Source organism: Pinus tabuliformis, chromosome J (assembly GCF_031772625.1).
Source record: "Pinus tabuliformis cultivar Carrire ecotype Pingquan chromosome J, CPIR1, whole genome shotgun sequence".
Lineage (NCBI taxonomy): Eukaryota > Viridiplantae > Streptophyta > Pinopsida > Pinales > Pinaceae > Pinus > Pinus tabuliformis.
Window position 1 is genome coordinate 1294538322 of NC_142295.1, and position 13977 is coordinate 1294552298.

The window sequence follows — 13977 nt, forward strand, 5'->3', positions numbered from 1 at the left end:
GTTATTATTTTCCCATATGGCAAATTCCTTGTCTAAGGTAGGCTTCTCTGGTTCTTTGTCTCCTTCTCCAACACACACTCCTTTCCACAATTCATTAAAAATGAGAGTGTGTTTGATCTTCCGTGACCATTCTTCCCGGTGAGAACCATTCCCATAATAGATATCAATGAATGCATTGTAAAATCTGTGTACTGTAAAAAAAAATCTTCTGCTACCAATATATAAAATTGTACTTTTGATAGTAAGTATAAAAATTGCACTCTCATATATCAAATAGAGGTATTATGAGGGGGAGGTGGTTTATGGGAGAGGAGGGTGTATATGGGGTAGGTTACACAAAAGGCAGCGTTAAAATCACAGCATTATGGTGGTTAGCCTTTAAGGCACGAAAGTGCAGTGGTATGGAGTGATGTGGAGTTAACGTAGAGTGGTGGAGTGATACCATGTCAGGCAAGGAGGTAACTCCTCAAATGAAATATGTTTATTCATTTAGATTGCTCATAGTTATATACATGAGGGAGTGACTTTTGGGTTTCATCTCCCGACGACTCTTCTTTTTCCATTATTTATTATTTACACTATTTACAACTTTTCAACCAATCCCCATGATTAAGTGTCAACAAATCTCTTAATTCGATAAATGCAACATCTTAAACAAGGGCAACTACGTAGCGCTAGTCCTTGCTGATATACTATGTCAACGTCAATCAAGGATGTGCAACCATTCAAAAACGCAATCTAGCAATCCTAATCGACATCCAAACCCATTAACAACTCACAACTAGTGGAACATAAATGTCTGCCAAATCATGGAAATACATGTAAACAAAGAAAACTGAAATACATGTAAACAAAGAAAACTGTTATGCTAGGCCTACTAAGCAACCAGGAGTTAGTTTGTCATGTGAAACTTATCCTCCCCTTCTACACATTTAGAAAAACATTGTAGTTCCTATCCCAGTTTGGGGTGTACATGGCACTGTTTTAAGAACCGGCCGGCTCAGAACCGATTCGGCCGAGTTGGTCCGAGTCAAGCCCTCACCGGGTCGACTCGGCCATCAAACCGGTTCGGCCGGCCGGGTTATTACCAAGCTAGCCGAGTTGTCTAACAACTCGGCCGGCTCGGTAATAACCCGGCCGGCTCGGCCGAGTCCGAGCCTACTCGGCCGGCTCGGTAACAGTGGCCTGAAAACTAAAAAAAACAACGATTTTTTTTTTACTTGCTTTTTGGTGAAGAGATTTGTGTTAAAAGTTGGTGGACACATGAATTCCACATTAGCTTACTGTTTTCATAGGTTGTTTACTTGTTCACTCGGCTTCCTGTGGCATGAATCGTTTAGTGCTTGAAAATAGAAAGTGATGAGTCTGGCACTGGCAATTTGATAGGATCTAATGTTGTGAACTTTTTGCCAAGAACATGAAATCTCCTGTAAGAATGGAGCAAGACATTTGTTGCCTTCATTGTATAAAATTCCTCAAGGAACAATGTGAATTTCTAAGTAAACAATGATACTATCTGAGAACCATGTAATAAAGAGGGCACATGAAATTGAAATGCTAATCAGACATGTGATCCTAGTTAGAATGTTTATAGGTGCAATTCTCTCTTGGAAGATGGCAGTTTATCTTTAGACATATTACAAAGTTGATGGGAACAAACTTGCCCCAAGGGATCCTAAAACTAGAGAATAGCCACAAAATATTCTATGGGGTGTAGATGCGTCTGTCATGGCTACATGTAGATGTGGATGTAGAAGTTTTGGCATTAGGGATCTTATATCTTGATCTATGTCACATATAAATTGCTTTTGTAGTTCTTCTCATGAATACATCTATTAACATCCATCTTGGTGAGATGGTCTAAGATGATTGGTGAGGGTACAAGATTAAAAATGAGTTACAAACTATGAAGCATGTAGATATGCTACCAGTGGTTGATCCAGATGATCTTGGCTCCTCTAGCAGTAGCCACTAGCCAGTGGTACTGGTCACAGTTTACTTTTGTTGTAGAGGCCATTTCTAGCCTCCTTGGTTATGTGTTTTTTCTTTGATCTCTATATCATCATCATGTATGTATTGGACAAAGCACTGGGTGCCATTTTGATATAATGGATATATTCATGAGCCTACTTTGATCATATGTTGTCTTCTATCTATATTATAATGCTGTGTGTTTGGAAATATGAATGAAAATCTTTAAAATTATGTTTTTTTATATAAAAAAAAATATTTAATGTATTTTTTACAATGACCGAGTCATTGAAATCGAGCCGGCTGAATCAATACCAAGTCGAAGTCGGAATCGAGCCGGCCGAGTCGAAGTCAGAGTTTTAAAACATTGGTACATGGTGCTCAATTTCACTGACATTGTTATTTTTTTAGGTATTGGGTGCCTCGAGTGTGCCACTGCCAACTACAAATACATTGCCACCTTTTCAACCTTGCAAGCCCTTGCATTAGGACTCCCTATGTACCCACCCTTGGTGTATCAAAAATATGACATGTGGTACATTTAAATAGAGGAGGGTTTACTAGTTTGTTTAATCTAAGCACCAGAATTTTGATCCTTTATTGGATTGCATTGCAATTATGTGACTTCAACTTGCATGCCCTTGTCTGCGAAAAATCATATAATTTTCTGTAACTAGGTCTCCTTGCCTCTGCCTTATTTTTCCTTCCAGGACTATAAATAGTTGGCTTTGGTTGGGACAACCACGGTTGTGGTGCCCCCTTTGAATTTCTAGGCAAAAATTCACTAATTTCAACATTTTGTTTCACTGATTGAGGCCTTGCCTTGCCTTTCTTCCACCATGGGATTTCTTGTTAGATATTCAGAACTTCTCATCCTGAGGCTGGTCCTTAATGTAGCATATTTGTTGGGCTTTATCAGAAGCATTATCTGCTATCTTCTTCTTCATCTTGTGGTTCTTGGATATTTTCTTGAAATCAACACCTCCTACTAGGAAGATCAAGCCAAACCATGGTTCAAGGTGAAATCTTTAGTTTCTGCACAAAAGATTCATGCGCTATTTCCTGTTGTAGAGTTCGGTGTTTTTGTAGAAGGAGCAGAGGATGGGGATCTTATGTGCGCGATCTGCTTAAACAACATTGAAAAAATTGAAGAGATCCAAAGCCTGATGAATTGCAGGCATATATTTCATAGAGCTTGCTTGGACAAATGGATTGATCATAACCAAAGGACTTGTCCTTTCTATAGGTTTCCTTTACCTTCGAACGAGATTGAAATGGAAATGAACGAGGAACTCAAAATGCTAGACCCCAATTTGAATCTCTTTATGGATGCTTCATTAGTCCTTTCGTAGAGATGCTCATTAAGAGAAGACATTTTAGTCTCATTGTAACATTGTAACTACATACGAGTTCCTATATGTATAAATACAGATTAAGAGAAATGGAAAAAGAGAACACAGATCGAATCTGGGGTTCGCTTCAAGCTAGCCAAAGTTTGTTTTTCTCTTCTATTTTCAACATAGACATCTCTCTCATCTTCAAAGAATTTTTTTATCAAAAAATATTTTTGTGAACGCTGATAGCTACATTGTCATGACACGGAACTTGCACATGCATATAGTCAGATGCCCATCTTGTGTTGCCCATTCTTTCTCATCTTTAAAGAAATGTTTGATCAAAAAACATTTTTGTGAACGCTGATAGCTACATTGTCATGACATGGAACTTGCACATGCATATAGTCAGATGCCCGTGTTGTGTTGCCCATTCTTTTGTAACATTTTCTTGAAGCAATTTTTATAAGGAAATTATCACATGATTACTCATATCTTGTTTGACATTTTTGTGAAATGACCTTCCTATTGCATTTTGAGTTTTTTCTTGAGTGGGCCTCTGATTTTTTCCTACAAATGGAACACACACCCATTTCTTGAGGTTCACCCATCTTTTGCCTTTTTAAGTTGATTATTTTAGAACTAAAAATTTGATTAATTTAAACTGGATAATTTGATTGATTTTGAGCTAGCAAAGCTCCTTATTTAAATGCAGCTCCACACTTACTCGTTCAGTGGGCTTACAAATTTTAAATAGAATCAAGCAAGACTATTTTCATTAGAATTAATACAGTTGAAGGATGCCCTTGATTATTGTTTTCTTATTGTTAAATTTTCTTTTAAAACAGAAACTACCCACAGAGTAATTATCCTCATAAGATATGTAATTATTCTCAGGTATCACCATAAAGTTCACTGAAAATAAAACCTGGTGTTGGGGGTGGTAAACTCTTAGTGGTATTTTTGCTGTAGTATTGCAAACCAACAATTCTCTTGATGGCTGATGCCATGTTGTAATTGTTGCCTGCATTATTATGGTTGTATTATTAAGGTAGGTTATGTGACGTAGAAGGTGAATAGAATGTGCACCTTTCACTAGTTAGACCATACTTTGTTTGTCTCCAACCTTCTTTGGAATTTACCTTTGTTGAATTTCTAGAATATGACAATACTATCAGTCATAATTAGATAGAGTAAGCATCAACAACAAAGTTTTTACTGATCTCAGGTTTCCAGAATGTCCTTAAATCTCTAAACAAATTAAGTTTTTAAGTGCCAATTATGTGATATTATATGATGCAACCTCCTTGGTTTGCTCTATGATACATGCTTGGTCAGATTGAAGCTGTTGGAATGGGCATCCCACCTTATATTATTGGGATGATCGGTATAACCAAACAACCAATGACATAATCCAACGTCCGTGGTCTTAAGTGATGTCAATAATTACAAGTTATTAGTACAATGGTATATCTTTATGAGATGTTGTTCCACATAAGAAACATGAATAGCAGTCAAACATGAGAAATGTTCAAAGTGAAATAGTCGCATCTGGACAAGTGTAAAGCATGCATCTTGGGACATTGTAGGCATTCTATCATACTTATAAAAATTATAAAAAAAATTAATAAAAAATAAAATAAGAAATATAATAAATAAAAAAGTTAAAAACCTTATTCCACAAACATGTGGTGGGAGTGCATGCAACTACAGGTGTCTCAAACTTTTTCTTAGCTGCTTGCTTGTGTTACAGGTTATATTTCTTTTATGTTTGCCTGGTACCATCTGGATATATCCATGCATTGAACCGGGTGAGAGTGATCATTGAACCGGGTGTGTGTTGCCACTTCAACGAAATCTTTGAGACTGATACTTCATGACAACAACGACTCCCTTTTTGGAATAGAGTAATGAGCTTCAGTAAGCTGATAGGCAACATGTCAAGTTCATAAGGCTCTACATCGAGTATCATGAGCATGAAAATAGGTATCAAATACTGACCTAACCTTCTGCCATAGCTCCTCTACAACTAGCTCCTCCCTCTCCTCATACTTCGAAAAACAAATTTTTCTTGCTATTACTCTGATCTACAATCTCTACATCCTCTCTAATAATACCTATCCTCCTCAAATTAATATCTATAGCCCACATTGAGTTTACCAAATGGGTTCCGACCCACTGGTTCAATTGAAGTGTTTCTTTATAACCGATACTCAGCCAATCTCCCTGCTAAAGCCCGCTAAAGGCACATATTCTCAACCTATTACAGGGTTCAGACTCTAGAAGCAACCTATTACAGGGTTCAGACTCTAGAAGAAGGGTTCATACACGCCCTTTATGACTACTCTCTCACTGTCCCATCCACATAGCATGAATTAAGAACCCAGCCTGCTTGGTCCATTAGCTTTTTTTCATTGTTTTCTCTTGCCCTGTCGAATCTATTGTGCATGACAAAGTCAAGGTTTTCTTCAGCTATTACACCCTAAATTGAAGCTATGTTTGGGATGTTGCATTCATTCCAACAACATTGATTTCATTCCAACAAAATCGTGACGCTCTAACAGTCAAACAATAGAGCAGGAGCAAAGATCGTGAAAAGATATTATTAACACCCCGCATTCAGTCAGAAGGGGTTGTCACTTGGGTTCAAAATCAAAATCTCTGAAATTAGGGATGGTAAGTCTCTGAAGAACATTTTTTTGTTAATTTAGCTGAAATTCCATTAGGGCTTGGTTTGAATTTTCTTTTCAGATATTTATCCTTATCAAAAAGGGGCTCTTCACCCCACTGTAAGAAACATTCAAATTCATGACTTGAGGGAGGAGATGCACATAAATATTCAGAAATAAAGCACAAGCTTACATGTCAACATTTTCCGTTTTGATGGAGTTGGCAGAATTGTGAGCTAACATTGGTTTGTACCCCACTTGATATTGTGTCGCGCCGAACACTGGGAAGCAGCTCCACCATGTCTAGTGCTTGGAATAACAGGCTTTAAACGCTGGACTTGCTTGGAATAGAAGACTTTAAACACTGGACTTCGTCTAGTGCTTGGAATTGCAGGCTTTAGACCCTCAACCATCAACTTCCCATAGCGATCCAACAAAATCAAAGGTCTGGGATATGATGTATTCACTCCTCCCACTGCTGTCTAAATCAATGGACATGAGGTGGGGATATGATAAATTCACTTCTCTAATGCCTAAATCAATGGACAAAGAAGGACATGCAGCTTGCCACGAAGCTGCATTGCTTTGGATATATCAATGGACAAAGAAGGACATGGAGCTTGCCACGAAGCTGCATTGCTTTGGATATATCAATGGACAAAGAAGGACATGGAGCTTGCCACGAAGCTACATTGCTTTGGATATATGTATATTGCAGTTAAAAACAAAACATTAAATGTTTTTCAAGTAATGCTAAGTACTTGCTAGCATTAAAATATCGTTTAAGTAAAATTTTAAATGACCATCTTAAGTTTAGTAAAATCATAACATTTTTCCTGCAATAAGAGGTCAAAATTAAAACTTACTATAAAAATTTGTTGATCAAATATTTTTGCTAAAACATTAGTTAAAAAATAAATACAATACTTAGTCAAGCGATTTAATACGCGTTAAACACCAATCCAATCGATCGCAATAATCCCTGCGTTGCCAAAAGCAGGAATTAATATATATATATATATAAAAAGTGATTTAAGCAACATCCTTAACGAGCATAAAAATATGCCAAACCGTTTGAACCTAGGAGATTTTTAAAAATGTCAGGGGATGTTTATAAAAAAAATTCGTCCCAGGATGGAAGTCTAATCTTCAGTTCATAATCCTCAAAACTATAATCCGACGCTCAATTATTTTACCCAGAACTAAAGTCGTTTTCTTTCTGAATATAGAGATCACTTTTTAGGATAGTTGTTAGTATGTTAAATGTTTTATTATTGAAATAATGCATTTAGTAATATATTTATATAAATTAAAGGGTTGGTAAATGTTATTAGGTGTTAATTTGTTATAAGTGTTAAAATACGTATTTTATAATAAAAAATAAAAAATTAAATTCGGTAAATGGTTTTTACTACAATATTATGATTTATTGTTATTTTTGGTTTACAAACAAATTTAAATTTATAATTTTATATCTATCAAGAATCTTTCAAAGTGCAATTTTTTTTTCAAATTTTACACTAAAAAATTACACATGATAATCTCTCTAAATAATTAGTAAACCAAAAACTAAAATAAATTAAACTAATATTTAACATATTAATATTTAATAAACATTAATAACATATATAATTATATATATATTTAATATTAATATTAAAATTTTATTATAAATATTAAATTTATACTTTAAAACTCTCCCTAGTTTAAAATTTATCATCAACTATATGTGATATTTTATCGTTAAATGATATTTTACAATAAATATTATTATTGTGTTTTTATATGTTTTATTATAAATAAATAATAAATATTATAATTTTATTTTAAAATAATAATTAAATTAAATAAAACTTATAAAACTTTATAATAAAAACAAATTATTGTGTAAATATATATATATATATATACTCTACGTCAACCCTCTAGATTAGAACCAAATAACGAAAACCGAATTAAACCATGAACTCACTTTTCTCACTTCCAAAATAGTAGGTAGCAAAGCCCTTTACATAACAAAACGTTAAAGAGAAGTCTTACATGACATTTATCTGACCAGTCCAGTATATCTATCAGTATATATCTATACCAAGCATGTGAACTGTCAATTAACGGATCTTATTGGCTCTGAAACTTATAATATACCGCTCCAGTACAATATCTACCCTAAGCATATGACATGTTTATTATCAGTTATCTGATTGCAATCGTGTATGAGTGTCTGTGAGATGAGTCATACCACAGTGAGTCGGACAAGCCGATGAATCAGAGAACGACATGCATAGACCTCAGTAGTACATATCAGAAGGAAGGCGTGGAGTGGGAATTGCATATAGTGGCACTGCCTTCTTAAGCGTGAGCCCAAACTTATCAGTCATGTCGATCTTCTTAGCATTCACGCCGTTGGGAGGTGCCCAATCGAATGAATGGATGAGAGAAGCCAACACCAGATGAACCATCCGACTCGCCAATGGAAGCCCCACGCACATTCTCCTTCCTGCTCCGAAGGGTATCAGCTCAAAGTGTTGTCCCCTATACTCCATATCACTTATCTTCTTATTATCACACATAAATCTCTCTGGCATGAATATGGTTGGTTCATCCCACAGCGTAGGGTCTCTTCCGATCGCCCACACATTTACAAGTATTTGGCTGTTTTTGGGTATCACGAATCCCCCAACCTCACAACGGCTGTCTGCTTTGTGTGGGACTAGAAGAGGCACCGTCGGGTGAAAGCGAAACACTTCTTTCACTACTGCGCGCAGATAAGGGAGACGCTCAGTATCACTTTCTTCCACCTTCCGCTTTCGCCCAACCACATCGTCCAGTTCCTTTTGAGCTCTTTTCATTATCTCAGGGTTGCGAATCAGTTCTGCCATTGCCCACTCTATTGTCGTTGTAGTTGTGTCGGTTCCAGCACCAAATATGTCCTACAACAACCAAAATTGAATTAAAGATACATTTAATACTCTCTGCCCAACATTTGCGAACAGGTTGCGACTTTTTCAATTAAAGATACATTTAATACTCTATGCCCAACATCTGCGAACAGGTTGCGACTTTTTCTGGACTAGACAAAGTCGACTTCTTCTCTTTTTGTCTCTAATCTATATATATAAATATTTGGAAAGAATTAATGATTTTATTAAAAGAATGGCATGGTCATTCTAGAAAATTATTTATATGATTTGAGTTTATGTCAATTGTAAATTTAGTACAATTTGTTCATTCGATATATGATTTGAGTTTATGTCAATGGTAAATTTAGTACAATTTGGATATATAATAAAGTTTATATATATATATATATATATATATATATATTATTAAAAATATATAGACTAATCATTTTGCATCAAATTTACTATACAGATTTAAAAATATGTAGTTGTAAAACTTTAGAGTCTACAAGATCTGCACAAGGTTAATAGTCTACAACAAAATTATCTTGTTCAGGAGATTTTGGATAAATGATGATTGAGTGTTTTGTTAAGGCATTCATTGATGTAAAATCACTAGTTCAATTCCCCACTTTAATGGGGATGATATATATTGAAAATAATGAAAATGTAACCTTACTAAATTAAAAAAAAAAAAAAAAAACAAAACAAAACTCTTTAAAAAAGGAAAAAAAAAACCATATAATATAACAAATCCAATATGAAAAAGTATAACCAAAGACAAATAAGATAACACTGTCACAAAACATATCAAAGAGAAATTTAAAGAGTAATTGCATCTCCCTATAAAGAAACTTCTAAATTATTCTAAAAACTAATCAAAATTTTAAATATTAAAATTTAAAAACAAAAAAATATAGTCAAAAACCATTTTAATTGGAGATAAAAGATGACATGCACTATCTCAACACATTTCAGAGAAAATGTTAAGGATTAATAACATCTCCATGAAAGAAGGTTTCAGGTTATACTAAAAAAAATAATTAAACTTAAAAAAAATAAAAATATGAATAATTTTAAATAATTAAATTTAAAATAAAATATATATGAATAATTATTAAAAAATTAAAATAAAAAGTAAAAAAAAAAATTACTTAATCATATTTAAATATAATTAAAAAATAAATAAATTTATATTTATTAATATTTAAATATAATTTTACAATACAATTAAATTATTACAAAGTCAATAATAAAATTAATTATTCCCTTTATAAAAACAATATTATCAAATTAAACTAATTAAATCAATCGTTAACTTTATTACTTACCGAACTTCCCATCATTTGAATAAAAACATAATCCGATTAATCAGATAAACATAAATTCCATTTAAAAGAATGAATAACAAAATCAATTATTTATTGACTTGACTACTTGACTGTAATCAGGCAGAAGAACCATCAACCAAATTCATCAAATTGACTACTTGACTATTTGCTGTACGCTCCTCTAACTGAAATCTACAATGAAAGAAGCAGACCTATCAAAATAATTAAAAAAAGCAATAAAAGCACCTGTTAACTCTGTTACTGTTGACTTTGACCCTCTCATAATGACAACAAGATAATCTGATTAATCAATTAAAAATAATTTATTGCTGGACTCTCCTATAACTGAAATCTACAATTAAGTAAACAGCATTATCAAATTAATTAAAAAGACAATAAACACTGCAACTAAACCTCCCATTATAAACCTCCCATAATTATTAAAAATATAATAACAAACTCTATTATTGACTTTACTGCTGGACTGTAATCAGGATCAGGTTCACTTCCCTCCTATGACTGGAGTCTACAATCAAAGAAACATCATTATCAAATTAATAAAAAAAAGTAAACGGTTGACTCAATTGAGAAGGGATAAGGGATAAGGGGCTCAATTGAGAATGGACAGATATAAATCACTAAAAAAAATTTGAACTTAATCCTCTCGATTCAATTTTGATATATATCCAAAAATCCACAATCAAAGTTAGTTAAATTTTGAAATATTTCTAAAGTCAACAATCAAATATTAAGTTTAGCATGTGAAGAAAGGCTTACAGTTAAGTAGCCCCTGATATCAGTGAGAGTAAAATCATCACTTCTCATATCTAGCAGAACGTCCAAGAGATCCTTCTCACTATCATCAATTCTGTCGCTGCTGTTGCCTCTAGTGGCTAGGCGACCGTCTATGAATTTATCAATAATCTCGTATTTCTTCCCCATATAGAATTTCACGCCACGCGATATTCCCTGAGGATCCAAGAACTGAAGAAAGGGGAAAAAGTCCGCTATATTGGGAATTCCACAGAGTTCCATCAATTTGGTAACAATGTCTTTCAACTCTTCAACAGCCTGAGAGTGGAGATCGAACCCGCCTTTACCAAAGGCCATGTTGCCTAACAGATTGACCGCGGACTGGAACACAATGTGTCCAATATCCACACACTTTCCCTCCAGGGCATCCCCATAAATCTCATGAATCGTTCGATTCACTTGATCTCTTCTCAGGTGTTGCAGAGCTTCTAGCCTCTTCACAGAGAAGAGCTCCATATTGGATATACGCCTGAGCATACGCCAGTGAGATCCACACTGAGCATAAACTATTGAGGACTTCTCGTGGGAAATGGCCTTGAGTGATTGCACGACGGTCCGGCCAGCAAGGAGTTGGTCATGGGTTTTGAGAACCTCCTTTGCCATGGCGGGAGAGGAGGCCACCACTGTGGTTTGCATCCCGAGGGAGAGAGACATGAGAGGGCCGTACTTGGTAGCAAGATGGAAGAGAGATTCGTTTGGTCTATTACTCAACTGCAATAGATTTCCTACAATAGGCCATCTCGGAGGCCCAGGAGGAAGCCGAGAGTACTTTCTCCTCCACACTCCCAAGATGAAGTATATGATAATGGAGGAGATGGGCAGTACAAAATACAAAATTAACAGTCCCATATCCATCAGCATTCTATCACATACAAACGCTCGAGGTTCACTGGGCAGAGTGAGGAATAAGGATATATTCCACTTTCATTCCCTCTGCGTGTCTATATATATATATAAAGGATTGTCACTAACTCATGGAAAATCGTTATCCCATAGATTTTAGTAGGTGTCGAAAACGAAAAGGCTGATTCGAAGCTTCATAGATTATTTGCAGAGAAATTTCAAACACGTTATACGACTTGTCAATATATTGCACAGTAATTTCAAACACATGGTTCAACTTGTCAATGACCTGCAAAGCGGGTTTGGTAATTTGCACTATAAACATAAATGCCCATGCCATGCGTCCTCCTCTGTGAGGATCGTGGAGAAAACCCTACCCACTAGGAAGGGCCAGGTACTTGAAATTAAATAGTGTCACTCTCCTTAGCAAGCCATTTTTGACTCATGATCAGTTTAGCCATTGAAAGAGAAAAGTCGAAGGAAAGGCAGCCCACGGTCCACCCCATGTGTAGGAAAAAAGACAACCGACGGTCACCGGAATAGTTTTCTTTCAACTGTCACCGGAATAACTGTCCAATGCATGGGACTTCCCCTTAGTGACTTGTAAATATTTAGTTATTGCGGTTAAAACAATATTATGATATTTTGTAGGCTTTGTGAAGGTCAAACAATAATTAAGAAAATAATTAATTTTGTTTATGAATATATTAATGTTGTGCAAGGATTATCAATATGTTATATCTGAAAGTAATGTTGAAAGAGTCTCATAAGTCACGGTGGTTAGACACTTATCGGCTAGGCGGTTACATGCCCATAACTTTTCCTTGAGAAAATAAAGTTCTCAAAAAAAGGAAACCGAAAGGGTAGAATGGACCTGAGGTAATCTAAAGGAGAAGAACTGCAAGATAATGCAAAAACAGAGTACAAACTGTGAATCTGTGTGAAAAATAAAGTTGCTTACGGCTAAGTCTAGTTGGGACCAGATAGTCATTGGACCATTCTTTTATGTAGTACTCTCTACAAGAAACACCTTGCTATGAAGATAGCTCGGGGGGAGACGCGGTCCTTGTGGTGACATGATCCTTGTGGAAACTGTTAAGATAACATATAAGTATTATACTATGTTGATTACTATTACTTTATTTAAGCCAAATCTCACTGGTAAATTATGAACAAAGTAATTATGCATGGCTAAATCAGATGTATTGTTTCAAATAACTGATGCCAAGTCTTCCTTTTTTGCCAAATAGTTGGGTAGAGACCTATTGACGACTGTAATTTGGTCGAATGGTTAACCCAACAACAATTTAAGTTTGTGTATAAATGGTAATAATCTGAGTAGATAAGGGAATGGTATGAGACAGACTAGTAAGACAGACCGAAACCCTATCAACCTTCCTTCTTATCCAATAGGAGTTCAAGGTTAGTCTCCTGGATAAGCCATTGCAGCAGCTTGGAGATGGTCCTGTGTCCTCTGGTTAATTAGCTAACTAGTTAAATGAATAAAGATTATACAAGAACTTAAGTAATTGAAACCCGGAGAATAGTAAATTCTATTAGAAAATTATATATTACAGAGCAATGGAACACATAAAATATATTGCAGAAATATAAACACGGAACACACATAAAACAAGAGAGGCACAAATATACGTGGTTCACCCAATTTGGGCTACGTCCATGGGAAACAACCAGTCCTTCCTTTTATATTATCCATCAAACTGAAGAGATACAACTTACAGTAAGTCCACTGTAATTCCCTCTTCGCTCTTACACAATCTCCTCTCTTTCTCACACAGAATACAAATCTACATAGACACAATACAATTCCCTCATATATAGTGAGGGGTTGTCTTCTAGGGCAAAAAACCCTAAATTAAACATAACTTCTACCGTCAAATCTCCGCCTAATGAACGACCCAAATTGACTACGAAATTACAACATTTTACAAGGTAATTTTCATCTATTTTTAGCTTTGGGGGGGCGCTACCCCCGATCCCTCGCTGGAGGGGGCTCCCAAAGATCGCAGCCGCCCCCCCTGGACCCCCCTTGCAGCGCAAATATTACGGGCGGTGTTTCCGCCACATTACGAATTGGGGTTCAATGCGGTGATAC

General features: G+C 35.4%; 1 protein-coding gene across 1 annotated transcript; it reads right to left on the reverse strand.

The window, feature by feature from the left end:
- Window positions 1-8060: 8060 nt before the first annotated feature.
- Window positions 8061-11952, reverse strand: LOC149232029 (cytochrome P450 76T24-like). The gene is made up of 2 exons (XM_089379332.1): window positions 10983-11952; window positions 8061-8904 (listed from the first exon to the last, which is right to left on the reverse strand). Exons 1-2 carry the CDS (start codon window positions 11877-11879, stop codon window positions 8263-8265), a joined length of 1539 nt encoding a protein of 512 aa, XP_089235458.1. The 5' UTR covers window positions 11880-11952; the 3' UTR covers window positions 8061-8262.
- Window positions 11953-13977: the final 2025 nt, after the last annotated feature.